The 26,985-nt window shown below is 48.9% G+C and overlaps 3 protein-coding genes across 4 annotated transcripts in view; 1 reads left to right on the forward strand and 2 right to left on the reverse strand.

The window, feature by feature from the left end:
• ACVRL1 (activin A receptor like type 1) overlaps positions 1–26,985 on the reverse strand; it is a 261,538-nt gene that overhangs the window by 90,260 nt on the left and 144,293 nt on the right. The window lies entirely within an intron of this gene.
• LOC307210501 (uncharacterized protein) overlaps positions 1–26,985 on the forward strand; it is an 80,779-nt gene that overhangs the window by 50,961 nt on the left and 2,833 nt on the right. Inside the window, exon 4 of one of the 2 annotated variants that reach the window (XM_079966443.1) lies at positions 5,417–6,714. The exons of the other annotated variant lie outside the window; for it this stretch is intronic. Coding sequence (XP_079822569.1) covers positions 5,417–5,426 — 10 coding nt within the window. The 3' untranslated portion in view covers positions 5,427–6,714. Of the gene's footprint in view, positions 1–5,416; positions 6,715–26,985 lie in introns of those variants that run through there. 2 annotated transcript variants of the gene reach the window in all.
• Positions 1,259–26,985, reverse strand: part of TAMALIN (trafficking regulator and scaffold protein tamalin) — a 40,367-nt gene continuing 14,640 nt past the window's right edge. The window contains exons 2-8 of the mRNA XM_079966406.1: positions 18,942–18,991; positions 14,452–14,506; positions 11,298–11,400; positions 8,561–8,654; positions 8,372–8,438; positions 5,243–5,309; positions 1,259–3,654 (exon numbers count right to left, since the gene is read on the reverse strand). Of these exons, the coding sequence (XP_079822532.1) occupies positions 3,176–3,654; positions 5,243–5,309; positions 8,372–8,438; positions 8,561–8,654; positions 11,298–11,400; positions 14,452–14,506; positions 18,942–18,991 (915 nt within the window). The 3' untranslated portion in view covers positions 1,259–3,175. The remainder of the gene's footprint in view (positions 3,655–5,242; positions 5,310–8,371; positions 8,439–8,560; positions 8,655–11,297; positions 11,401–14,451; positions 14,507–18,941; positions 18,992–26,985) is intronic.

Below are 26,985 nucleotides of genomic sequence, written 5' to 3' on the forward strand. Positions count from 1 at the left end.
CTGTCTCATGAGACCAGGGCCCTGCGGGATCTGATTTCTTTCCACAGGGCCTGTAAGACAGTTGTTCCGCCTGGCCTTTGGCTTGGAGCCAATTTGATTCCCTCCCTCTTTCTTTTAGCTTTCTCCTCCTGTGATGAGGCTGCATTTTAACATTTTAATATTTTACTGTTTCAATATTGTATTTTAATCTTCTTTTTAAGTTGTATTCATTCAACTTGTTTTTATTATTGCTTTATAGCCGCCTTGGCTGGGGAGGGCGGGGTATAAATAAAAATTATTATTATTAAAAGCCGATCAAGAAACCGGCTGCAGCCTTGTAACTCTATAGAAGCTAGCCGAAGGGGAAGGGTGATTAATGCTTCCATAGAGAGGCCACATAGCACCTGCTCTTTCCAAAGTTAAACAAGAGTTGCCTCTGATCTGGGTTTATTTTGGGCCAGGCAGGACAGTTCCCTATGCAATTAAGGGTGGCCGCAAGGGACAGGAACGGAACAAGTCAGCTGGGGCACGCCCTGCCTCAGAAAACGGAACAAACCAAACCCCGCAGGGGAAGCAAAAGCTTGGACTCAGCAGTACTGAGGAAATGCTGAATTACTGGCTTGGGTGGGCCTCTAGCACCCAGCTGGGATGGCTCAGAAGCTCGGACAGCAGGAGAAAAGACCCATCTGCTTCTCCCACCCCTTGACGCCCAACTGCGCTTGGCTGTTGTCAAAAGTTTGACAAGTACTGCTCAGGTTTGGGGAGCAGCAACTGTTTGCTGCTTTGGCCATCCATGAAATTTGAAGATCTGCCTGGAAAACATACTGTATTTTTCGCTCCATAAGGCACACCAGACCATAAGGCGCAGCTAGATTTGGGAGGAGGAAAACAAGAAAAAATTATTCTGAATCCCAGAAGCCAGAACAGCAAGAGGGATCTGGCTTCTGGGATAACCGTGCGCAGCCTCTCCTGGGCGCATCGCTGAAGGGGCGCTGCACAGTTCTCCCTCTCTGCGCAGCGCCTCTCCTTCGCAGGAGCGGCGTGTGCAGAGAGGGAGAGCTGCACAGCGCCCCTTCAGTGAAGTGGGTGAAGGGGGGCTGTGCAGCTCTGCCTCTCTGTGAAGTGCCACTCGCTCCATAAGGCGCACTCACATTTCCCCTTACTTTTTTGGAGGAAAAAAGGGCATCTTATGGAGCGAAAAATACGGTAAGTTTCTCAGGGAAGCTAGTTCAAACAGACCATGGAGAACTTGGTGCAAAATGAGACTCGCCACCACAACTTGATTGCAAAAAGTCTTTACTATGTTTTATCAAAAGAGAACAAGCAAACACCTGAAACCATGGGTGCATGTTTGTAAAAAAGAGCCCACTCCCCTTTACTTGGGTCACTTTTTTTTGGCATGTATTGGGTGTACCCAGTAACAGCAATCGCCTGTCCTAGCTTAAAGGTTTGGCATCTCTTTTTGAGATACAAATATGCAACTTTGCCTGTTCTTGACGCCGTGTCACCCGCCTCCCCCCTTCCTGCAGCTACTTCCTCAGATAAGGTTGAGCTAGAGTTTCAAAAAAAGAAGAAAGTTCCCTTTTTGATTGCTTTTATAACCAGAACATTGCTTTGAATGAGAAGTAAAGCTTTTACGGGAATAATGCCACCCTGTTAAGACATTCACTCAGCCTGGCTTCCATTTCTCAGCAAGTTGTAGTTCAGAAGGCCAAGCGACAGGAATCCTCTTAAAGGCTCTGAGGAGATGGAGCCTAAAACCGAAACAAACTCCAAACTGGGGTTCCTCAGCGGACGTTTCGCTCTTATTTCCTGGTAGCTAGAGAAAGCCTTTAATGTGGCTGACAGGGAGAACACAAAACAACGAACGTAGTAGCCCTTTGCCTCCTTTAAACAGCCACTGTAGAAAATATCGAGACAAAAAGTATAAAAGCATCAACTTTTCTTTTTTTTTAAGTACTGGAGGAGGAATCTGGCCTCTGGAGGTGACGAGACAGGCAGGATGTGGCCGGTGGAAGAGGCCTCCTCTGAGATTAAAGAGAGAGATCAGCAGCTCAAAAGAAAAACCACAATTGCACAGAACCCCGGGGTGGGGTGGGAAGAGGGATTCCCATACGCTGCTGCCAGATTTTCGATATTAGAAAAGCCACTGCAGTACGTGACAAGATATTTGCTGCCACAGATGGTTGGGGGCCTACCTAATTTAATTTGGTAGTTCTCCAACACTGACAGATATCACAGGGATGTGGAGACTTAATGCTGAAAGACCCTGGGCCCAAGTTCTTCCCTTGTTCAAGGTCTGCCACCAAATACCACATACTGCAGGTTTTTTTGTTTAAGCCCCTCCCCACCAAAAGCCATTTCCCCCCCAGGTCTGGGCTCTCCTCTAACTCTACCTTTTATATATACCTCAAATGCTACTTCATGCCCTAGGGTCAACATGCTGTTTCTGCTAATACATCAGCCAGGTCCTAAATCAAAGCCCACAGTCTGCAGGCCACCCTGAACTCTCAATAAGTTGTTGTGTCGTCTCCCCCCACACCTTTAATCCTTGGCTGGTTGGGAGCTGGAAGGAGCACTCCATTTCCCAGTTCTCCCCCCCCCTTCCAGGAATCATGGGTTTTCTCAAATTTGTGCCTCCTGCTGTTCTTGTACTCCAGTTCCCATTATCCGTAGCAAGCAGGACGATGGGATTTGTAGTCCCCAAAAGAACTAGAGACCCAAGTTCGGGAAACCTGACCTAACCCTTTCAATATAGCAAGGAACAAACTGAGTAGCATTCACAGATTCGGTTGACCCTGCTCCGTGGAAGAATCTAACTCTTAAAAAAAAATCCCACAATCCTCCCACGGAACAAAGAATACCAGATCACTCATGCTTCTTTGGCTTGACAATTTGTCGCGTTTCCTTCCGAGCTAATCCCCCCCCCCCCATTGCTTCTCTCCTCGAGCTTCGTGACCAGATCTGTCCGGCGATCTGGATCCCGAGAAGCACAGCCTAACACCTGCTGGCGCTCGGGATCTTATCGGAAGCCTCGAATCCACCGAGAACCAACCCGGTGGGCTGCTTGAATCCACTTTGCTGGTCGAATAAATAAATAAATAAATTAGCCAACTTTATAAAAGCTGAGACTGCCGGCCACCCCTCCCTACCCCACCCCCCCCAAAAAAATGCCCTTGTGCGCTACTGTCTCCTTTTACAACTGGCTTTCTTCTTCCTCCAGGGAACGGTTCAGCCCAGGGATGAATTTGAGCAGTCTCTTGCGGAAGCTCCCCGGTTTGCTCTTCCTGGGCCTTGGGGCGGCTGCGGAGTTCTTTTGGTCGCATGATCTGTCCCAGAACCGCGCAACTCCATTGCTGCTGCTGCTGCTGTGGCTGCTGCTTGTGCATTTGACGCTGGCGCTGCGGGTGAGCGTTGGACGCGGGCGCAAGGGCTGGGCGGCTGCGGGGACAATGTCCAGGGAGTCGGCAGAGTCAAAGAAGCAGGTCTGGTACACAGAATCCTCGCTCTCGTCCGTGGCGGTGCTGACACAGCCCACGCTGCTGTAGGTGCTCCCCGATCCTGGCAACAGCACCCCAAAAGGGGCAGCAGGGCCTCCGGCCAGCCTTGTTCCGTACAGGCAGGAACGCACAGATTCCAGGGTGTCATAGATGCTGGGGTCTTTAACCACGATCCCTAGCAGGGAAGAAGGGTTCCAGTTAATAATAATAATAATTTATTATTTATACCCGGTCCATCTGGCTGGGTTTCCCCAGCCACTTTGGGCGGCTTCCAACAGAATATTAAAATACAATAATCCTTCAAACATTAAAAGCTTCCCTAAACAGGGCTGCCTTCAGATGTCTTCTAAAAGTCAGATAGTTGTTTATTTCCTTGACATCTGACAGGAGGGCATTCCACAGGGTGGGTGCCACTACCGAGAAGGCCCTCTGCCTGGTTCCTTGTAACTTGGCTTCTCGCAGTGAGGGAACCCCCAGAAGGCCCTCGGCGCTGGACCTCAGTGTCCGGGCAGAATGATGGGGGTGGAGACGCTCCTTCAGGTATACTGGACTGAGGCCGTTTGGGGCTTTAAATGTCAGCACCAACACTTTGAATTGTGCTCGGAAACGTACTGGGAGCCAATGTAGGTCTTTCAGGACCGGTGTTATGTGGTCTCAGCGGCCGCCCCCAGTCACCAGTCTAGCTGCCGCATTCTGGATTAGTTGTGGTTTCCAGGTCACCTTCAAAGGTAGCCCCACATAGAGTGCATTGCAGTAGTCCAAGCGAGAGATATAACTAGAGCATGCACCACTCCGGCGAGACAGTCTGCGGGCAGGTAGGGTCTCAGCCTGCGTACCAGATGGAGCTGGTAGACAGCTGCCCTGGATACAGAATTGACCTGCGCCTCCAAGGACAGCTGTGAGTCCAAAGTGACTCCCAGGCTGCGCACCTGGTCCTTCAGGGGCACAGTTACCCCATTCAGGACCAGGGAATCCCCCACACCCACCCGCCCCGTCCCCCAAAAACAGTACTTCTGTCTTGTCAGGATTCAACCTCAATTCATTAGCCGCCATCCATCCTCTAACCGCCTCCAGGCACTCACACAGGACCTTCACCGCCTTCACTGGTTCTGATTTGAAAGAGAGGTACATAGTTACCCACTATGGGGCGAGTACAAGAGAGAGCAGGTCTTCACCAGTCCTTAGGGGTGGGCGATGTATCACCAGCCGAACATCATGGTTGGCGATAAACCAGAGTGGCTGGGGAAACCCAGCCAGATGGGCAGGGTACAAATAATAAATTATTATTATTATTATTATTATTATTATTATTATTATTATTATTATTATTATTATTATTACTGCACTTGGAGGTGGCATTTGGGGTCTGTCAAAGAGAACTTCCAAGGTTATAGGTCAAAAGACTTTTTTTGTGCACTCATAACAGCCATTTCTCGTCCTTGCAGTTGTGAAATGGTTTAGCTCAGGGTTGCTCAATCTTGGGTCTCCAGCTGCTTTTGGACTACTGTTCCCATCATCCCTGACCACTGGCCCTGCTAGCTAGGGATGATGGGAGTTGTAGTCCAAAAACAGCGGGAGATCCAAGATTGGGAAACTCTGGTTTAGATCAGCCTTGACCTGGCGCCTTTCAGGTTCTGTTGGGACTCGCCGCAGCCAGCATCACCATAGCTCCAGGGTGATGGGAGTTGTAGCACAACATCTGGAAGGTACCAGAACAGGGACGACTGGCCCAGGAGACCTGTAAATGTATCTCTGTCACTCACCACGGACCAAGCGCTGCTCCTGCACCATCAGCGACCGATACTCCCCCCATTTTTCATAGAGCGTTTGCTGCAATGGAGAGAGAGGCCAGCATTCATTTGTGTTTCAAAATCTGCTTGATTAATCTTGTCTAAAAGTGGTTCTTTGGGTCTGATTCTTGCTCATTTAATTTGCAGGTATACATAGGCTTTAGAGCTTCACCCCCACTTTGAGGATGAGGAAGGCATGGCCGGTTCCATCTATCTAGCCACAAAGGCCCAGCAACCCTTTTTTGAGAAGAAAGACAGAACAAAAGATTCTGGAAAATTCTAATTCACAGCCAGGTACCACGCTGGCCCTGCACTGTATGTAAGAGGTCCAGCTGGCTGCTGTTAAAAGGAAAAGCCATCAGGGTGCCTCTCAGTACCAAACTACAGCTCCTTGCTATGTTAGGCCTGGGTGATATATCGCCCGGGACCGGTAATGAGGGACAGACCACGATGGTGGTTTCTCTAGGCAATATATCGCTAGTAAAACCACCAGCGTTGCCAGTTCCCTCCAGCATGCTGAGGGAGAAATAAGCTAGACTCACATGGGTAGGCAAACTAAGGCCCGGGGGCTGGATCCGGCCCAAAATGCCTTCTAAATCTGGCCTGCGGACGGGCCGGGAATCAGCGTGTTTTTACGTGAGTAGAACGTGTGCTTTTATTTAAAATGCCTCTCTGGGTTATTTGTGGGGCATAGGAATTCGTTCATTTCCCCCCTTCCAAATAGTCTGGCCCCCCACAAGGTCTGAGGGACCGGCCCCCTGCTGAAAAAGTTTGCTGACTCCCTGAGCTAGAGGGACACAGGAGCTGCAGCGGTTTTGCCAGCGCTATTCTGAGTGAAACTGCCATCGCAGTCTGCCCCCTCACATCAGTGTGGAGGGAGAAACAAAGCACAATACAGCTTGTTCCTCCCTCAACTGCATAGGCTGCCCTTGCCTCAGCTGAGCTGTTTTACAGAGCCCCCGTCCCACCAGCGGCGGGATGGGGGCGTCGTTAACCGGCTCCTGCTTGCCCGTGAGCCGGGTGGCGGCTGCTGGCTTTGTGCCTTCCAGCTGAGGAAGTCTAACGGAGACCCCACCTCGTCTCTGGCTTGGGCGAGACGGGGGGGGGGGCTCTCTTAGACGTGTTCTGCTGGGGACAGCGGTAGCCAAACACACAGAGCCTGGGTCACACTCCATGCATTTGACTGCCCTTGCCCGAGCGGGCACACTGCCTCTTTCCTCGTGGGGTGGTCGTTCATCCTGGAGGAAAGGCGCAGCCCACCCTTGGTTGCCTTTACCCAGAGGGTGGGCTCTGTCTTTCCTCCTGGGGTGAACGATAGGAGGAAAGATGTAGCCCACCTTGCCAGGTGACAGCAGCCAGCCCTTTACTAGGAAACCAGAATGTAAGCCAACAAGGGAACAGTTTTGTTTCCTGTAGCCTTAAAAGAGACTAAGATGAGTACAGTCATACCTGGGATAAATACGCTTCAGCATAAGTATTTTCAGGTTGTGCTCCGCGGCGTCCTGGAAGTAACGGAGCACGTTACTTCCGAGTTTCGCCGCTCGCACATGCGCTTGTGTCTTACGTTCTGTTCAGGATACGAACGGGGCTCCGGAACGGATCCCGTTCGCATCCTGAGGTACCACTGTATTACATTTTTCTAAAAAGTTGCAAACTTTATCCTAGTCCAGCCATTCAGCTGCATGCACTCCCTGTATTTTCACTACAGTGGTACCTCGGGTTAAGTACCGTATTTTTCGCTCTATAGGACGCACTTTTTCCCCTTCAAAAATGAAGGGGAAATGTGTGTGCGTCCTATGGAGCGAAGACGCCATAGCCCCGCGACCCTCTCCTGGCTGGAGAGGTGACGCGCGGCTATGACAGGAGCCTCCATAGCCGCGCGTCACCTCTCCAGCCGGGAGAGCGCGCGCGGGGCTAAAGAAGCCCCCCGCAACCCTCTCCCGGCTGGAGAGGTGACGCGCGACTATGGCAGCAGCCTCTCTGCTGCGCCTTTCCGCTGCTCCCTGACCTGCTCTTTGGGGCTGGTGGTGGGCTTCCCCCCACCAGCCCCAAAGAGCAGGTTGAAAGGAACCTGAAGCCTGGAGAGGGAGAGGGGTCGGTGCACACTGACCCCTCTCGCTCCCCAGGCTTCCAAGGTAGCCGCCTGAACGGCACCTTGTTTTAGAGTGGGAAAACAAGAGGGGGGAAATTCTCCCCCTCTCTGCGCAGCGCCTCCTGCCGCTTCGCTGAAGGGGCGCTGGGCAGAGAGGGGGAGAATTTTCTTTTCTTGTTCTCCCCCCTCTAAAACAAGGTGTGTCCTATTGTCCGGTGCGTCCTATGGTGCGAAAAATACGGTACTTAATTCCTTCCGGAGGTCTCTGATAGACTATATGGAACTGGCTGAGATGACCGGCAGAATCCGAGACCTGGGAGAGGAGAGGGCTGAAGAAGACTGGAAGAAATTTAGGACTTATTTACAAAAATATTGTAATTTGGTTGAATGTTAAGAAGGATGCTAGATCATAAATAATTGACCACCACTAAACTAGATGGAATTAGGACGATAAGTAGATTGAGGAAAATATAAACCATTTGGAGAACTATTAGACTATATTTAAAAGAATGGGACCTAAGAATATAAACAAGATGACAATTTGCTGGTTAAAATTTAAGACGATGTAAGTGGGAGGGGGTGATGTGAGGGAGTCCAAAGAGGTTTTGAAAATATGTTATGATATATGCTATATTGTTGATTATTTTTGCATTTGTATTTAAAAAATCTTAATAAACATTTATAAAAAAAAAAAAAAAATCCTTCCGGAGGTCCGTTCTTAACCTGAAACTGTTCTTAACCTGAAGCACCACTTTAGCTAATGGGGCCTCCTGTGTGCTGCTGCGCCGCCGGAGCACGATTTCTATTCTCATCCTGAAGCAAAGTTCTTAACCCGAGGAACGATTTCTGGGTTTCTGAAGCGTATGTAACCCGAGGTACCACTGTATTTTGTTTTGTATTGTGTTGTACAAGCCAGGTGTTTGCATTGATGGACTTATTTCAATAAAAACAAGCTCGGTTGTGCTGCTTTGTTCGTTTTGTTGTGTGTTCTTCATGGAAACATCACTCACCTTGAGGTACTGCAAACGGGCTTCCAGCTCTGCCCTGCGGATGGAAGTGCCGTACAAGGTCTCTAACCTGGACAGGACAAGAATCTGATTAGTGGTGGCTGGTTAGAGACAGTTTCGCCACCCCTGTGGACAAGCAATGCCTTCTGGGTAGGCTGGCCCTTCCCCCCAAATAATCTCCCACACACTCACCTGAGCACGTTCCCAGACGCTTTGATGATCTCCACAATCTCACGGTGTCGGATCCCCTCCACATTGAGCCCGTTCACGCCTGTGATCGTATCCCCTACATTAACAAAAAGCCAGAGAGGCCGCTGTCATTTCCAAAGCCTGCAAAGGGAGGGACAAGAGACCCCTGGCTCCCTTTGGCATTAGAAGATCTGGGCTGGGCTGTACGTGCTAACTGCTAGGGCTTTTTGCAAAGCTAAGCAGGGTCTGGTCTGGTTACAAACTGGATGGGGGACCACATGTTGAGAATCCTGCATAGCAGGGGAATGGACGACCCACGGGCGTCCCTTGGAACTCTGTGATTACAAATCCCATCAGCTATAGCCTGCATGGCCAACAATCAAAGATGATGGGAGCTGTGGTCCGATAGCATCTAGCGAGCACCCCATTGGTTACTGCTGTGCTTCTGCACCAAGACAGGAAACTCGGTGATGTAAACAGAAGCTTGTGACCTGTTTAAGTTATGCAAATGGGCACCATTGCTTCTCTTGCTTAATTTGTTTTGTTCTACTAAGTCATGGGCCAAGGAGCCCTGTAAAAGAGGAGAGACGCCTAAACCAAGACAATGGGGGAGATGCTGCAATTTCAGATTTCACCAGGCACTGCCCACATACCGTATTTTTCTGTGTATAAGACACCCCCTATTTGGGGGGAGTAAAAATTTAGAAACTGGGAAATGCCCAGAGTTGCTGAGATTTTTTTTTTAGGGGGGATTGCGGAAAATCGCTCACCCGCCTGACCTACGCTGCCACTCGCATGTGTCGTCGCAAACGCCACCAATCCACTGTCACTTCGCCTGCCCAGGTGCTGCACTAACAGCCAATCAAGCCCAGCCCTTGCTGCAGCCACCAATAACACACCCAATCGCTGGGGAGGGTCTTCGGGTCCCGGAAGGAACATATAACACGTCCCCCAGACGCACTATCCGTGTATAAGACGAGCCCCAAATTTTAATATGATAGTTGAATTAAAAAAAACCCTTTTTAACACGTAAAAATACGGTACTTTCACGCATCATGCTGCCATCTTCAGGGCTACAGAAATGCCACCTTCTTAAAATAAAATAATAATAATAATTGGAGGACAGATTCTTGATTTGGTAGCTGCTTCCGTTGCTTGGTCCCTGCTCCTGCCAACCTAGCAGTTTGAAAGCACGTCAAAGTGCAAGTAGATAAATAGGTACCACTCCAGCGGGAATGTAAACGGCGTTTCCATGCGCTGCTTTGGTTCGCCAGAAGTGGCTTAGTCATGCGGGCCACATGACCTGGAAGCTGTATGCCGGCTCCCTCGGCCAATAAAGCGAGATGAGCGCCACAACCCCAAAGTCGGTCACGACTGGACCTAATGGCCCTTTACCTTTATCTATTGCATTCAGCAGCACTTTTGTGGAAGGTCGTACACACACAGAACCCTGGATCTATGTATGTGCCCTTTGAAAATCATCTGCAGTGCAGAGAGAAGGGTAAAAGACACCCTTGGAGTAACCGGAAGGAAGGAGAGGGAGCAATGTTAGCACAGCTCAGCCCTGCGAAGTACCTGAGCTTGCCACTCCACCTGCTGCCAACGTGACCCTGCGAACACAACATCAGCTCTCTGGGGAGCAGAGCAGCTGGGCTCATTATAGAGGGGAAAGTCACATGTGTTGCCCTTGGCTGTGCCTCCCTCTTCAGCCTGCTGTCTTATGGGGCTGCCGACGGCTTTGAACCTGCCCCTGCAAGAAGCGAATCGGCGTGCCTTCGACAGAAATGCAGAGCGTGGGGAGAAAAGGCAAATCACAAGGGGCCTCCAGAACCTGAAACCAGACACAGCCCTTGACCCACCAGCCAGGGTTCCCCAAACTTGGGTCTCCCAGCTGTTTTTGGACTAGCAACTCCCATCATCCCTAGCTAGCAAGAGCAGTGTTCAGGGGTGATGAGAACTGTGGTCCAAAACCAGCTGGAGACCCAATTTTGGGAAACCCACATTAGGACTTCTGCAGCATATCTAGAACTGCCAAAACTTCTGAAATTTGGGGGAACGGGGAAAAACATGGCCCGCCCCACAAAAAGGAGCTATGGAATATGCATTGAGATTTCCAGTGGACGCCAAGTTTCTTGCCTTCTATTTCCTTCTCAAGAAGCTACCTAGACCAGGGGTCAGCAACCTTTTTCAGCAGGGGCCCGGTCCACCGTCCCTCAGACCATGTGGGGGGGGGGCAGACTATATTTTGAAAAAATATATATGAACAAATTCCTATGCCCCACAAATAACCCAGAGATGCATTTTAAACAAAAGGACTAATAATATTATTATTAATAATAATAATAATAATAATAATAATAATAATAATAATATATTTATACCCCGCCCATCTGGCTGAGTTTCCCCAGCCACTCTGGGCGGCTCCCAATCAAGTGTTAAAAACAGTAGAGCATTAAATATTAAAAACTTCCCTGACTCATGTAAAAACACGCTGATTCCCGGACCGTCCGCGGGCCGGATTGAGAAGGCGATTGGGCTGCATCCGGCCCCCGGGCCTTAGGTTGCCTATCCCTGACCTAGACACATTGACTTTTGATCAAACACCACACGGAGAAGGGTTTTGATCAGTATTTGCTTAGTTTCTCCAGCCCACCCTGTTTGAAAGCAAGCGAGTTTTACAAGGGCGAAAACTCACAAGTAGTCCATTAGGTTCAAGATGCTAAAGCATGTCATCTCTTACCTGGTTTCAGGCCAGCTACCTGGGCTGGGCTATCATCATGCACACGGAATACGAAGGTGAACATCTCCACCCGTTTTGTGTTCTGGTGGTGGAGCCCGTAGGTCTGAAAGGAGCAGAGGAAACAAGAGTTGGTTGGTTTTTAAAATGAGGTCAGATCGCAGTTACCCAAATAATGTCAAGTTCCACCATAGCTTAACTGTTAGAGATGCAATAGGGATAATGTTTCTCTAAAACGTACCGTATTTTTCGCTCTATAGGATGCATTTTTTCCCCTCTAAAAATTAAGGGGAAATGTGTGTGCGTCTTATGGAGCGAATGCAGGCTCCTTGGCTTCAGCAATAGCAACGCGAAGCCTCTGAAGCGCAGAGGGAGCGCTCCCTCCTCGCTCCGGAGGCTTCAGTTTCCTTTCGCTGAAGCCAGGAGAACAAGACTCTCCTGGCTTCAGCAGAGAGGGAGAGCTGTGCAGCGCCCCTTCAGCCAAGCCGGAGGAGAAATGGAAGGGGCTCCTTTTCTCCTGCCACTTCGCTGACGGGGCGCTGAGCAGAGAGGGGGAGAAAATTTTTTCCTTGTTCTCCCCCTCTAAAACAAGGTGCCTCCTATGGTCGGGTGTGTCCTATAGAGAGAAAAATACGGTATGTTTTTTCATTGTCGTATATTGAAACATTTTTGGCAGAGGGTAACTGAAACCGTCAACAGAACTGTACGGAACCTTACATTTACAGAGCAAAATATCCTCTTGAATTATATACCCAGCACATGGAACCTTACAAAAGGACAATACGAATGGATTCTCCGTGCCCTTACCAGAGCAAAAACACCCATCCTGATGAATTCAGGAGCGGCCGCCGAGACCATATAACACCGGTCTTGAAAGACCTACATTGGCTCCCAGTATGTTTCCGAGCACAATTCAAAGTGTTGGTGCTGACCTTTAAAGCCCTAAACGGCCTCGGTCCAGTATACCTGAAGGAGCGTCTCCACCCCCATCATTCTGCCTGGACACTGAGGTCCAGCGCCGAGGGCCTTCTGGCAGTTCCCTCATTGCGAGAAGCAAAGCTACAGGGAACCAGGCAGAGGGCCTTCTCGGTAGTGGCGCCCGCCCTGTGGAACGCCCTTCCAGCAGATGTCAAAGCGATAAACAACTACCTGACATTCAGAAGACATCTTAAGGCAGCCCTGTTCAGGGAAGTTTTTAACGTGTGATATTTTACTGTATTTTTGGTTTTTATGGAAGCCGCCCAGAGTGGCTGGGGAGGCCCAGCCAGATGGGCGGGGTATAAATAATAAATTATTATTATTATTATTATATTTGGAAAATAAAAATGCGGCTCCCTTCTATGATTGGATTGAAGACTTAAGACAAATTCACAACATATGAACAACTTGCATATAAGCGCAGAATTGCCATGGACAAATTCAATGATATTTAGAATCCACTTTTACAAATATACTGTAATAGGTTAAGAACTGGTGAAGTACAACAACCTTGCAAAATATACAGTTTTTGGTTCCCCCCTCCCCCCTTTGTTTCCCCTCCTGCACGGGTTCTGTTTCTCTTTTTATATTTTTCTTTTTGGTTTGTGTCTCACAATGTTTAGTGCACATATAGTTACAGTGGTGCCTCGCAAGACGAAAAGAATCCATTCCGCAAGTCTCTTCGTCTAGCGGTTTTTTCGTCTTACGAAGCAAGCCCATTGACGGCTTAGCGCTATTAGCGGTTTAGCGGCTTTTCAGCTTATCGGATAAGCTGCTTAGAAAAAGGGGGGGGGGGGAAACACCACAGGAACTCACAAGATATTTTCGTCTTGCGAAGCAAGCCCATAGGAAATTCGTTTTGCGAAGCACCTCCAAAACGGAAAACTCTTTCGTCTAGCGAGTTTTCCGTCTTGCGAGGCATTCGTCTTGCAGGGCACCACTGTATGTATTTTTGAAATTTCAATAAAGATGTTACACACACATACAAAGTTCCACTGTAGTTTGAGAGCTATCTGGCAAGGTCGATAAATACAAACAAAGAACAATTGCCTCCTAGCAGCTCCAGGATATACGAACACACTGCAAACAATAAGACAAAACCTCCCCTTGCCAGCATTAGAAACTCAGATATGTAAGCTAGGCACTAAATGTTTTCTTGAACCAACGTTGCAGTCACCAAAAAAGGCATGCCCAGTTGCCATTCTAGGGACACGGGTGGCGCTGTGGGTTAAACCACAGAGCCTAGGACTTGCCGATCAGAAAGTCGGTGGTTCGAATCCCCGCGACGGGGTGAGCTCCTGTTGCTCGGTCCCAGCTCCTGCCAACCTAGCAGTTTGAAAGCACATCAAAGGACAAGTAGATAAATAGGTACAGCTCTGGCAGGAAGGTAAACGGCGTTTCCGTGCGCTGCTCTGGTTTGCCAGAAGCGGCTTAGTCATGCTGGCCACATGACCCGGAAGCTGTACGCTGGCTTCCTCGACCAATAAAGCGAGATGAGCGCCGCAACCCCAGAGTCAGCCACGACTGGACCTAATGGCCAGGGGTCCCTTTACCTTTACCTTAGTTGCCATTTGGGTGCTAGACGGCTAGAAAGTTGTATTTCCCCACCCCCTCAAGAACCTTTATCGAACTAAGAGAACTGAAAGTTGTATTTTTCAATTACCCTTTTGGTTCCTTAAATCCATTCTGATTGTACAAATAAAAAAATCAGAATTCTACAGGATGTGTTGTTAGTGTGTGTAAACGGTCCAGATCCAAGGATCCTCATCAGGCATCATCCTGGCTCTCAAGCATCTTCACTTTGTCGCAAGCACCTGGTGAATTTCGCCTGGCACCTGGTGAATTTCAAATGCTGCTCCCACCCCTCCCCGAAATTGGTACTACTATTTCCCAAGTAGGAAGAGATGGGTTTTGGAAATTGAGAGCATGATGAAATGCCTGAGTAGCCCGATTCAAAGACCCACCCCCCAAAACCAAATTACTGAGTTGAAAGATGGAAATTGCCCTTTTGCTACTTGAGATTCAACAGCTTAAAAAACTTCAGATCCAGAAATATCTTTTTTTAAAAAAATGGTACTCAAAGCTCACAGGTTGCAACCCACAACACACCTGAACCCTTGTTGAATTCTGGACTCACTGGGTTAAGAGCCAGAACGGAAGGGATTCCCTTTGAACTCACCTGAATCTCAAAGCCAAAGGCCTGAGCCTCTTCCTTCTCCAGTGTGATCACCTTCCTGGAATGAACAAGAGGAAAGGCATCAGTTGCTGAGATTTCCCAGGGGACGCCAAGAGACTATCTTTTCCATAGCTGTGTGCTATTTGTCTTCATTTGCCTGCCTGCATGTGCTGAGCACACTTTCTCCCCAAACAAAAAAAACCAATACAGTGGTGTCCCGCAAGACAAATGCCTCGCAAGATGGAAAACCCGCTAGACGAAAGGGTTTTCCGTTTTGGAGGTGCTTCGCAAAACAAATTTCCTATGGGCTTGCTTCGCAAGACGAAAATGTCTTGCGAGTTCCTGCGGTTTCCCCCCCCCTTCCCCCCCCTTTTCTAAGCCGCTAAGCCGCTTAACAGCTGATCCGCTAAGCCGCTTATCGGCTGATCCGCTAAGCCGCTTATCAGCTGATCCGCTAAGCCGCTTATCAGCTGATCCGCTAAGCCGCTTATCAGCTGATCCGCTAAGCCCCTAAGCCGCTAATAGCGCTAAGCCGCTAAGCCGCTAATGGGCTTGCTTCGCAAGACGAAAAAACCGCAAGACGAAGAGACTCGTGGAACGGATTCTTTTTGTCTTGCGAGGCACCACTGTACTCTACACAGCATGGTTTACCAAACTTGGGTCTCCAGCTGCTTTTGGACTACAAATCCCTCCATCCTTGACCTCTGATCCTGCTGGCTAGGGATGATAGGAGTTGTAGTCCAACAACAGCTGGAGATCCAAGTTTGGGAAATCCTGATCTATGGTCAAGCAGTTTTTGCCTTGCACTAGGACATCTTCTGATGCCTTGCACTCCCTCCCTCCCCCCAGTTTTAAGCCGACAAAACAAACAGGATGGGAGTGGGCTTCTGTATAATCCAGCTTTGACAAATCCAGGCAGGGGCTCAGAGTGGGGAGAGGTGACTGTGGGTGGATGTAAACACAGGAATCAAAACAGAAACCTAAGTACAGAAGGGGCAGGTGAACCAAACAGTAATGGCAAATTGGAATACCTAATGAACAGGTAAACCAGGGGTGGAGAATGTGTGGCTCTCCAGAGTTTGAGGAACTGCTTACTGAATTTTAATTCCATGCAACTCATTGAAAAATGGTGCTGTATGAGTTTTTGCAGGAGCCACACTTCTGGGTTCCCATGAGTATTGTTAGTTCCCAAAGCTGCGGCCGTTCTGAATTTTTGTGCCCATCTAGGAGTTTCTCATTTACTATTTGGTTATGATTTAAAAAACAAAAAATAACTTGACATTTCAAATCATGGGTATTTTTGGCTTACAGAGGTTCAACACAAGAGTAGAGTAACAGGAGAATACAGTCGTACGTTGGTTGACGAACGCCTTGCGAGTCGAACGTTTTGGCTCCCGAACGCCGCAAACCTGGAAGTTAGTGTTCCGGTTTGCGAACGTTCTTTGGAACCCGAACATCCCACGTGGGTTCTGATCGGCTGCAGGAAGCTTCTGCAACCAATCGGAAGCCACACCATGGTTTTCGACCATTTTCGGAAGTCAAATGGACTTCTGGAACGGATTCCGTTTGTGAACCGTGGTACAACTGAACATCTATTAACAGAATACGTTCTGAGCGAGAGTCACTGGCGATATTTATTAAACTGCACGAATAAAGATTTTAAAAGATGTCACAGTTGTGCAATCCTTTTCAAGGTCCAGCAGAAAAGTTGCCAAATACAATACAATCCTAATTAAATAATAACATTTGGGCTGACTTCCCATTGGTGAGCCAAATTGAAAAATTATTCACATTTATGTTGTAAACTGCCCTGTGATGTTTGGATGAAGGGGCTAGGATGCTTTCGCAAGTGATACCAAGAAGCAGCGTTTCCCAATCTTGGGTCTTCAGCTGTTTTTGGACTACAACTCCCATCATCCCTAGCTAGCAAGACCAGTGGTCAGGGATGATGGGAACGGTAGCCCAAAAACAGCTGGAGACCCAAGTTTGGAAAACGCTGCCAAGAAGGGTATTTGACTTCCATTATCTGTGGATGAAGTGAAAGGGGTTGACAATTACCAGATGTCCTCAACTTGAAAACAATTTTAGCTGTGGCTTAAAGGGAAGGAGGTTGGAGGATGGAGCCTTTGGGCTGCTCCTGGATTCCGGAACGATGTGCAGACACAGAAAGGCAGCCTATTTGTTGCACTCGTTTCACACAACATGCCGCCTCGTCGACTTGCCCTGAAGCATCTTCCTTGCTCAGGTGTGCAACAGACAAAAGTCCTTCCTCCTGACAAGATGGTTTAACGAGACGGATTCAGCCTATTTCAAGGCAGCTGGACCAGTCAGCTACACCTGATTACTCAAATTTTCTTTCCCCCTCATTAGCAAATTAAATCAGCACCCAACCAGCTCCAGAAATAAACACACTGGAAGGTATTTCTTTACACTTCTGCATGTGCCTGAGCAAGTTACCTTCTGTGAACCAACATTCTCCCTCTTATGTGAAAGCTGCTGTTCCATGCAGAGGTGTAGCAAGCCCAGGTGATACCCAGTGCGGAAACTTTTTTGTTACCCCCCCTCCACATCGACCCCCTCCACATCGACAGCTCGGGGTAGGCTTGGGAGTCGCGGGCGGGCACCGAATGTCCCCCCTCCCTCAGCGATGACACCTGGGGTGATCTGCCCCCCTTCCTACGCCTCTGCGCCCCCACGACTCCCAAGTACCCTGAGCCGTTGGGGGAAGGGGGGGGAAGCTATGCCGCTTTACTGGGGTGCTGGCAAAGCTGGGCAGCTCGTCTTCTCGGGAGCCACGTACGTCCCCCTTCCATAGCTGTCAACCTTCCCTTTTTTTACAGGAAATTCCCTTATTCCAGCACCGTTTCCTGCTGCTATCCTGGATTGTTAGATATCCCGTAGACTGTCCCTGGGACAGATGAGGCTGCTGATCCCTTTTTTCCGAGGCTTTTGTTGTTGTTTAGTCGTTTAGTAGTGTCCGACTCTTTGTGACCCCCTGGACCAGAGCACGCCAGGCACTCCTGTCTTCCACTGCCCCCCGCAGTGTGGTCAAACTCATGCTGGTAGCTTTGAGAACACTGTCCAGCCATCTCGTCCTCTGTCGTCCCCTTCTCCTTGTGCCCTCCATCTTTCTCAACATCAGGGTCTTTTCCAGGGAGTCTTCTCTTCTCATGAGGTGGCCAAAGTACTGGAGCCTCAGCTTCAGGATCTGTCCTTCCAGTGAGCACTCAGGGCTGATTTCCTTCAGAATGGATAGGTTTGATCTTCTTGCAGTCCATGGGACTCTCAAGAGTCTCCTCCAGCACCATAACTCAAAAGCATCAATTCTTCGGCGATCAGCCTTCTTTATGGTCCAGCTCTCACTTCCATACATCACTACTGGGAAAACCATAGCTTTAACTATATGGACCTTTGTTGGCAAGGTGATGTCTCTGCTTTTTAAGATGCTGTCTAGGTTTGTCATTGCTTTTCTCCCAAGAAGCTGCCCAGAGTGGCCGGGGAAGCCCAGCCAGATGGGTGGGGTATAAATAAATTATTATTATTATTTATTTTTATTTTTATTAATTATTATTATTATTATTATTATTATTATTATTATTAATAATAATAATAATAATAATAATAGGACACATTCTACTCATGTAAAAACATGCTGATTCCCAGACCATCTGTGGTCCGGATTTAGAAGGCGATTGGGCTGGATCCGGCCCCCAGGCCTTAGTTTGCCTACCCATTGTTCAGATGAAGCAGGAGTCTGTTAAAAATGATGGCACAGGAGTCTACTTATTATGAGTAGTTTATCTTGGGACCGAGAGGGACGGACAGAGAACGGAATTCCACCCAGAGCCCTAAGCTCAGAGCAACCCCAGGCGCCCGCAGAGGACCTCCGAGGACCAGGCGCCCGCAGATTAAAGCAGATGTCACTCTCAAGACTACCCTGCAGGGAAAGCCAAACACCTTGCCTATGTTTTGGGAATTAACCCCTGTTCCTGTCAAGCGCACCACAGGGGTGGGGGAGAATGTCAAAGACTCTCCAGATGATCCGCCTCCTTTTAGAAATCAGTCAAGCCATTGTCGCTATTGTGAAAGAGCAGCTCATTCAGAGGCAGGGATGAAGACCCTGTCATTAAAGCCCCTCCCCGAAGGCCATTCACACCCCCAGAGACCATCCGCTGAGCTGGGAATACCCTAGAGGGTGGCAGCACGTGTGGCAGCAGCTGTGATCCGGGATTAAGGAGCCGCAGCGGAAAAAATGAACTAGAGAGCGCGGGGAGGCAGGGAAGGAAGAAGACGACCGTCTGGACACACCATTGTGATCGGATGTGCTTTCTGTTGAGTCCACGGGGCAATCACAAATACCGCAAGGCTACATGCTTAGTCTGACTTAAGAGATACACACACACAGAGAGAGATAAGAGTAAGCAGAAAGCCAGCAAACAGAATTTGCTGATTCCGCTTAAATTCTTCTAGAGGAAAGGAACAAAGGAACGTACCTGTGCTGCTCAGGTGACTGGCTGAGAGATCGCCATTTGAATCCGGAGCCCTGAGGAAGAGATGGCAAGAGGAAAACAAAGACTGCAATTAGTCAAGGCATGCCTCAAAGTATGTCCCCCCCCCCCTCTCTCTCACACACACACACACACACAAAAACACAAAAGCTACAACACCCAAGACTGGATAAGGTAGAGAGCTGGACCAGGAGAACTATTTCACGGTTTCGAAGCCAGGGAAAAGCCACAGAGGAACAGGTGCTGAATGACATCTGTTTGCACATGATCACGATTTTATTATTTTTACTCTGCCTGTCTGACTGGGTTGCCCCAGCCACTCTGGGCAGCTTCCAGCATATAAATAAGAAACATAATAAAACATCAGACATTAAAAACTCCCCTAGTTGCCAGAGCTAGTGTAGTGGTTAAGAGCGGTAGACTCGTATTCTGGTGAACCGGGTTTGCATCTCCGCTCCTCCACATGCAGCTATGTTAGCCGCTTTGAGACTCCTTAAAAAGGGAGTGAAAGGCGGGATATCAAATCCAAACTCCTCCTCTTCTTCTTTCTATGGCTCTGAAGCACACTACATAACCTTGTACAGTGGTACCTCGGGTTAAGTACTTAATTCGTTCCGGAGGTCCGTTCTTAACCTGAAACTGTTCTTAACCTGAAGCACCACTTTAGCTAATGGGGCCTCCTGCTGCTGCGTGATTTCTGTTCTCATCCTGAAGCAAAGTTCTTAACCTGAAGCACTATTTCTGGGTTATCGGAGTCTGTAATCTGAAGTGTATGTAACCTGAAGCATATGTAACCCGAGGTACCACTGTAAAAAGGAACCTGCCCACTCCAGGTGGTGTTGGACTACAACTCCCATCAGCCCCGATCATTAGCCACGCTGGCTGGGACGGATGGGAGTTGGTGTCCATCAAAAGAGGAGCCTATTGCTAGAGCTTTAGCATAAACCAGATTATTTAAGGGGGCTTTTCTTGGAACAGCCCTGGTTCAAATGTTTTAGATACTTGGCCTGGGACTGCAACTGCAAAGAGAGGGTCTTAACACCCACCACCATTTCCAATGTTCAAGCATGCAAGCTCCAAGTCACGTCCTGAACATTGCAGGCTTTTAAACCAAATGGCTCGATGCCATGGGGGGAAACGAGAAGTCATTGAGAGAGAAAGCCTGTTTTATGCAAAAAGCCCCATTATTTGGAAAAATGAAATCAATTGTCCGGCCCATCCCAAACAGACCCTCTCATTGTTGGGTGTTTGAGCAGAGCGGCCCACCCAGTGCATGCTGGGAGCCGGGGAGAGAGCCAAAGAAGCACATCTATTTGCATAAATAGATCCCACTACCCACTCAGAGGTGGGCGGCAGATCCACATTCCGGTTCCCATTGAGCATTCGGAACGTAAGACTTCTTGGCAAAGCCGCCCGGCAGCAGTTGGACGGAGTGACAATGCGCCATCTCTTGTGAAGTTTTCCAAGTTGCGCGAGCATGCAAACATATGCGTCTTTGGGGCGTTTTTTTTCCGGCTGAACTCCACATCGTTGCTGGGAGCAGCCAAGAGGCAGAGGCAGCAGGTTTCTATTAAAGAGCCACACATGCAATGGGGATCGTGCTTGAACGTAAACAGCTGCTCTCGCATGGGATGCAAACATTTCTGCACGCCAGCCAGAGCCTGCGTGTAAGCACAAAATGTGTCTCTCTCTAAGCCGCTGTTTTACACCAGCCTAAAATGACCTCCTGCCAACCTAGCAGTTCGAAAGCACATCAAAGTGCAAGTGGATAAATAGGTACCACTCCGGCGGGAAGGTAAACGGCATTTCCGTGCGCTGCTCTGGTTCGCCAGAAGCGGCTTAGTCATGCTAGCCACATGACCTGGAAGCTGTACGCCAGCTCCCTTGGCTAATAAAGCGAGATGAGCACTGCAACCCCAGAGTCGGTCACGACTGGACCTAATGGTCAGGGGTCCCTTTACCTTTAAAATGACCTCAAGGCTTAGATCACGGCCTGTTGGCTCAAAGATCCTCGCAATAGTTTTGCAAGCCTATCCAATGTGAGCTCGTTGGAGCTGCTTCAGGTTTTGGGAAGAGCGTGCCGCTGTTTCGCAGCAGAGATGAGGATTTAGCTCTCTGTTCCGGAAAAGGTCTAGGCCCACTTACTGGGCCAGAAAAAGCTGCTTTGAGTTTGGATACAATACAAGTGACTCACCCATTAATGAAGTGGGATAACTGAAGGACTCAAATCAAAGGAGGCAGAGGGCCAGAACTGGACACTTATAGCCTAAGTCAGGGGTCTGTAAACTTTTTCAGCAGGGGGCCGGTCCACTGTCCCTCAGACCTTGTGGGGGGCTGGACTATATTGTGAAAGAAAGAAAGAAAAAGATCGAATTCCTATATCCCACAAATAACCCAGAGATGCATTTTAAATAAAAGCACACGTTCTACTCATGTAAAAACACCAGGCAGGCCCCACAAATAACCCAGAGATGCATTTTGAATAAAAGGACACATTCTACTCATGTAAAAATACGCTGATTCCCGGACCGTCTGCGGGCTGGATTTAGAAGGCAATTGGGCCTTCCCATGGCCTAACCACCAAGTTACGTACACTTAAACCCATTTATTCTGATGGGCATCAACACGCCTAACTGCGGATTGAGGCCTGTAGTTGCAGAAGATGAATTCCCAAGGTATTTTTGAATCCACTTGCAGAAGCAGATTGCCAGGGAAGGAGAAATCCCAGTTGCCTGGTGCCCTAAGGAACCTACACACCCAAAGCTCACACTCCTGGGATCGTTTTAGAGAAGGTGTGGGGATCTTAAGGCTGAGGGGTGGGGGCCAATGTGGCCCACTGGAATTCTCTATCTGGCCCTCCGGATTTTTTCTCCCTGGCCCTGCTCTTGAGTGCTCCTTGCTTGCCTGGATGAAGAGGTGTTGCACGCACATAAGGTGTGTCATTTTTAGGTGTGGAACTAGTTTTTTTGCATATTTCTCCAGTGAGGGGGTCTTAAAAATATGTTTTTGGGTGCAAGGAATTCAAACATTTAGCTTGGTCAGTCTATGCTTACAACATACCCTCCAACATTTATCCAATGAAAATAGGGACACCCTAGGGACGCGGGTGGCGCTGTGGGTAAAACCTCAGCGCCTAGGGCTTGCCGATCGCATGGTCGGCTGTTCGAATCCCCACGGCGGAGTGAGCTCCCGTCTTTCAGTCCCAGCTCCTGCCCACCTAGCAGTTCGAAAGCACCCCTAAGTGCAAGTAGATAAATAGTACCGCTTTATAGCAGGAAGGTAAACGGCGTTCCGTGTGCTGCGCTGGTGCTGGCTCGCCAGAGCAGATTCGTCACGCTGGCCACGTGACCTGGAAGTGTCTCTGGACAGCGCTGGCCCCCGGCCTCTTAAGTGAGATGGGCACACAACCCTAGAGTCGGACACGACTGGCCCGTACGGGCAGGGGTACCTTTACCTTTACCTTTTAGTCAACAACAGCAGCAGCAACAATAAAATAATAATAATAATAATAATAATAATAATAATAATAATTCCACCTCACCCAGGGTTGCCCCAGCCACTATGGGCGGCTTCCAACATATATAAAAAATGTAATAAAAAAATTAAAAGTTAAAAAACTTCCCTATACAGGGTTCCCTTCAGATGTCTTCTAATGGTTGTAGTTACTTATCTCCTTGCCTCAGGGGTCACATAACTCCATTATCCTCCAACATTTCTCTGATGAAAATAGGGACTAAGGAAAAGCGGAACATTTTGGGATCAAATCAGAAACCGGGACGGCTTTTTTAAATCTGGGATCGTCTCTGGAAAATAGGGGCACTTGGAGGGTCTGTTATAACTGCAATCATTTTAAAGATTTCTGTGCAATTTTATGCGCGTTTCACTTACCAAACAAAACCAAACAGTATTAATTTAATTTGAATTTGAATTTAATTTAATTAGTCTCTTTCAAATTCCCTGGTCGTGTTACAACTTTTAAGCACCCCTCATTTCTGGAAGGTTGAAAAATTCAACACGCCCTATTGAGCAAGCACCTCCGGGCTTTGTACGGCTGCAGCGTTCTGTACAAAGGCTAAGAGTCATATTCATCGCTCCATCCACTTTGGCCGCAGGCCTCACCCATCATTGGCATGCAACGCCCCCCATCTCAGAATTAATGTGGCCCCTCTGGGTGAAAAAGAGCCACTCCCTCTGTTTTTAGAGCTCTGCTCCAGACTGATCCAGAAAAGCCAACTGGATCCAGTTTCAGTCTTCTGAATGCTTCCTCTCTTTGCACAGCCAGTCGAGTTAACTGCTCGCACGCTTTGCGGGGGGGGGGGGTGTCCAGCTCACTCGAGTCCGACTGAAAACCGCGTGGTTTGGTTTCTGGGTGTGGGCCGCTGCCACGTACCGCTAGCTGAGCAGAGAACAAGCCAATTTTGCTGCTCTGCAACTGCAGCCAACTGACCAGATACCGTATTTTTGGCTCTATAAGATGCACTTTCCCCCTCCTAAAAAGTAAGGGGAAATGTGTGTGCGTCTTATGGAGCGAATGCAGTCGGGAGGCTCTGCTCAGCGCTCCCTTTAAAGAGCCGCATGGAGCGTGTGTCTTCAGCCCGGGAGAGGCTGCGCCTGGCTAACCCGTAAGCTGCGCTGTGATCCTGCTGGCTGTCCTGGCTTCTGGGATTAAGAATATTTTTCTTCTTGTTTTCCTCTTCCAAAAACTAGGTGCGTCTTATGGTCTGGTTCGTCTTATAGAGCGAAAAATACAGTAGTTGTGGCAAAGGGGAGAAAGGAAAAACCTGGGAGATGCTCTTGGGAGAAAGACAACTGTCTGGTTCTCTGTAACCTCACTTTTCGCCATGAGGGAACCGCCAGAAGGCCCTCAGATCTGGAGCTCAGTGTCTGGGCAGAACAATGGGGGTGGAGACACTCCTTCAGGTATACTGGACTGAGGCCATTTAGGGCTTTAAAAAGAATAAGCAAACAGAAGAAGAAAGAGGAATCATAGAATAGAATCACAGAGTTGGAAGAGACCACAAGGGCCATCGAGTCCAACCCCCTGCCAAGCAGGAAACACCATCAGAGCACTCCTGACATATGGTTGTCAAGCCTCTGCTTAAAGACCTCCAAAGAAGGAGACTCCACCACACTCCTTGGCAGCAAATTCCACTGTCAAACAGCTCTTACTGTCAGGAAGTTCTTCCTAATGTTTAGGTGGAATCTTCTTTCTTGTAGTTTGGAACCATTGCTCCATGTCCGCTTCTCTGGAGCAGCAGAAAACAACCTTTCTCCCTCCTCTATGTGACATCCTTTTATATATTTGAACATGGCTATCATATCACCCCTTAACCTCCTCTTCTCCAGGCTAAACATGCCCAGCTCCCTTAGCCGTTCCTCATAAGGCATCGTTTCCAGGCCTTTGACCATTTTGGTTGCCCTCCTCTGGACACGTTCCAGTTTGTCAGTGTCCTTCTTGAACTGTGGTGCCCAGAACTGGACACAGTACTCCAGGTGAGGTCTGACCAGAGCAGAATACAGTGGCACTATTACTTCCCTTGATCTAGATGCTATACTCCTATTGATGCAGCCCAGAATTGCATTGGCTTTTTTAGCTGCCGCGTCACACTGTTGGCTCATGTCAAGTTTGTGGTCAACCAAGACTCCTAGATCCTTTTCACATGTATTGCTCTCAAGCCAGGTGTCCCCCATCTTGTATTTGTGCCTCTCATTTTTTTTGCCCAAGTGCAAAAAAGGAGGAGGCGGCAGCAGCACTGACAGAAGCTGCTCCAAATGGCAACCAGCTGAGAGAAAGAGGATGCGGAAAAAGCCCAATTATTCCCTTTCAAGCCTGCCTCCAACGCGGCAAGCCATCCCTCCACTCTGGTCCCCGGGAGCCCAAAGATGCAAAAAAAAGAAATAAGCCGTCTTGGACCTGCAGAGACTGCTGTCTCCACCGGTAATTAAACACAGACCCCGGTGCAAACATGTGCTTCCAATATCCAGCTGGAGGCGGAGGCGGCAAAAAAAGGAGATACATCTTTTGGGTTGAGGAGGGTGCAAGCTGGCAGAGTCAGAGCTGGGTGCAAGGAGGAATCACCCTGGGTGTGGAGAGGCTGAAGGCTCCCTCAGATTGGTGGCACAACGCGAGGCACAACAGTCAAAACGCATGCAAATAATTCCACGCAGCCGTTTTGAAAGTGAAATGAGCTTCTCCTGCACAATATCTTTGTGCTCTGACTCCTCCCCATCAGTGGGGCGGACGGCTCCATAAACAAACAGGCCTTTTCATCTCCTGGCCGAGAGAGCGGCAGTTTCCTGCCGTGAGGCGCAGGGTGTTTTTAATTCTTTTTTTCGCCTTTTCCAGGGTCACAGTTTTACAGAGATCAGAGGCGGCAGACAGATCAGAGGCTGCGCAAGAGCAGGGCAAACAAGGAGAAAAGAGATCGGGCAGTCTGAAGGGGGGACCCAGATGGCACCCCACCCCTGCTGGGACACCCCGGGGGAGGCACCTGAATCAGGGGACTTCACTCTGGGAAAGGGCTATAGGTCAGCAGTAGCAGAATTCGGGCTCTCAATTTTCAGCCCCAATTTGGCGCACATGCTCCCCAGTAGGGCTTGGCGATATATTGATACAGTAGTACAGTAGTACTTGGGGTTACATACGCTTCAGGTTACAGACTCTGCTAACCCAGAAATAGTACCTCGGCTTAAGAACTTTGCTTCAGGATGAGAACAGAAATCGTGCCCCATTAGCTAAAGTGGTGCTTCAGGTTAAGAACAGTTTCAGGTTAAGAACGGACCTCCGGAACAAATTAAGTACGTAACCAGAGGTACCACTGTGCCTTGGTTCTCAAACTTAATCTGTCCCAGAAGTCAGTTCCAAAACCAAGGCATTCCAAAACCAAGGAGTGCTTTCCCACAGAAAGTACTGCAAAATGGATTAATCCATTCCAGACTTTTAAAAACAACCCCTAAAACAGGAATTTAACATGATTTTTACTATCTAACAAGACCACTGGTCCATAAAATGAAAACGGTAAACAGTGTACTTCAGTCACACAATCAATCAACCAGTAGCTGAACTGGGTTCCACAAAGTCACAAGAACAAAACAAGAAAGAGCCACGAAAACAAAAACACAAAATAAATAGCAAAAACAGAGAGAACTGAGCGTAACACTCAAAATTGAAGTGTGGCACTCAAACTGGAAGCGTAACACTCAAAACAAAGCACGTTCGGCTTCCGATAAAAGTCCGCAAACCAGAACACTTACCGTATTTTTCGCTCTATAGGACGCACTTTTTCCCCTTCAAAAATGAAGGGGAAATGTGTGTGCGTCCTATGGAGCGAAGACGCCATAGCCCCGTGCGCACTCTCCCGGCTGGAGAGAGGGTGGAGCCTGTATAACCGCGCGTCACCTCTCCAGCCAGGAGAGCGCACGCGGGGCAAAAGATGCCCCCCCGTGACTCTCTCCCGGCTGGAGAGGTGATGCGCGACTATGGCAGCAGCCTTTCCGCTGCTCCCTGACTTGCTCTTTGGGGCTGGTGGTGGGCTTCCCCCGCCAGCCCCAAAGAGCAGGTTGAAAGGAACCTGAACCCTGGAGAGCGAGAGGGGTCGGTGCACACCGACCCCTCTCGCTCTCCAGGCTTCCAAGGTAGCCGCCTGAACGGCACCTTGTTTTAGAGCAGGAAAACAAGAGGGGGGAAATTCTCCCCCTCTCTGCGCAGCGCCTCCTGCCGCTTCGCTGAAGGGGCACTGGGCAGAGAGGGGGAGATTTTTTTTTTCTTGTTCTCCCCCCTCTAAAACAAGGTGCGTCCTATGGTGCGAAGAATACGGTACTTCCGGGTCTGCAGTGTTTGGGTTCCAAGTTGTTTGAGTACCAAGGCATTTGAGGAACAAGGTATCACTGTATATTGGAGAATCACAGACTTGTTGAGTTGGAAGGGACCACGTGGGTCAACTAATCGAAACCCGGCAATGCAGGAATCTTTTGCCCAGGCTGGATCTAGACACATCCAAGAAGCGTTCCAGTTAAACGCATTGCAAAC

This window comes from Podarcis cretensis (genome assembly GCF_951804945.1).
Source record: "Podarcis cretensis genome assembly, chromosome: 2".
Taxonomy (NCBI): domain Eukaryota; kingdom Metazoa; phylum Chordata; class Lepidosauria; order Squamata; family Lacertidae; genus Podarcis; species Podarcis cretensis.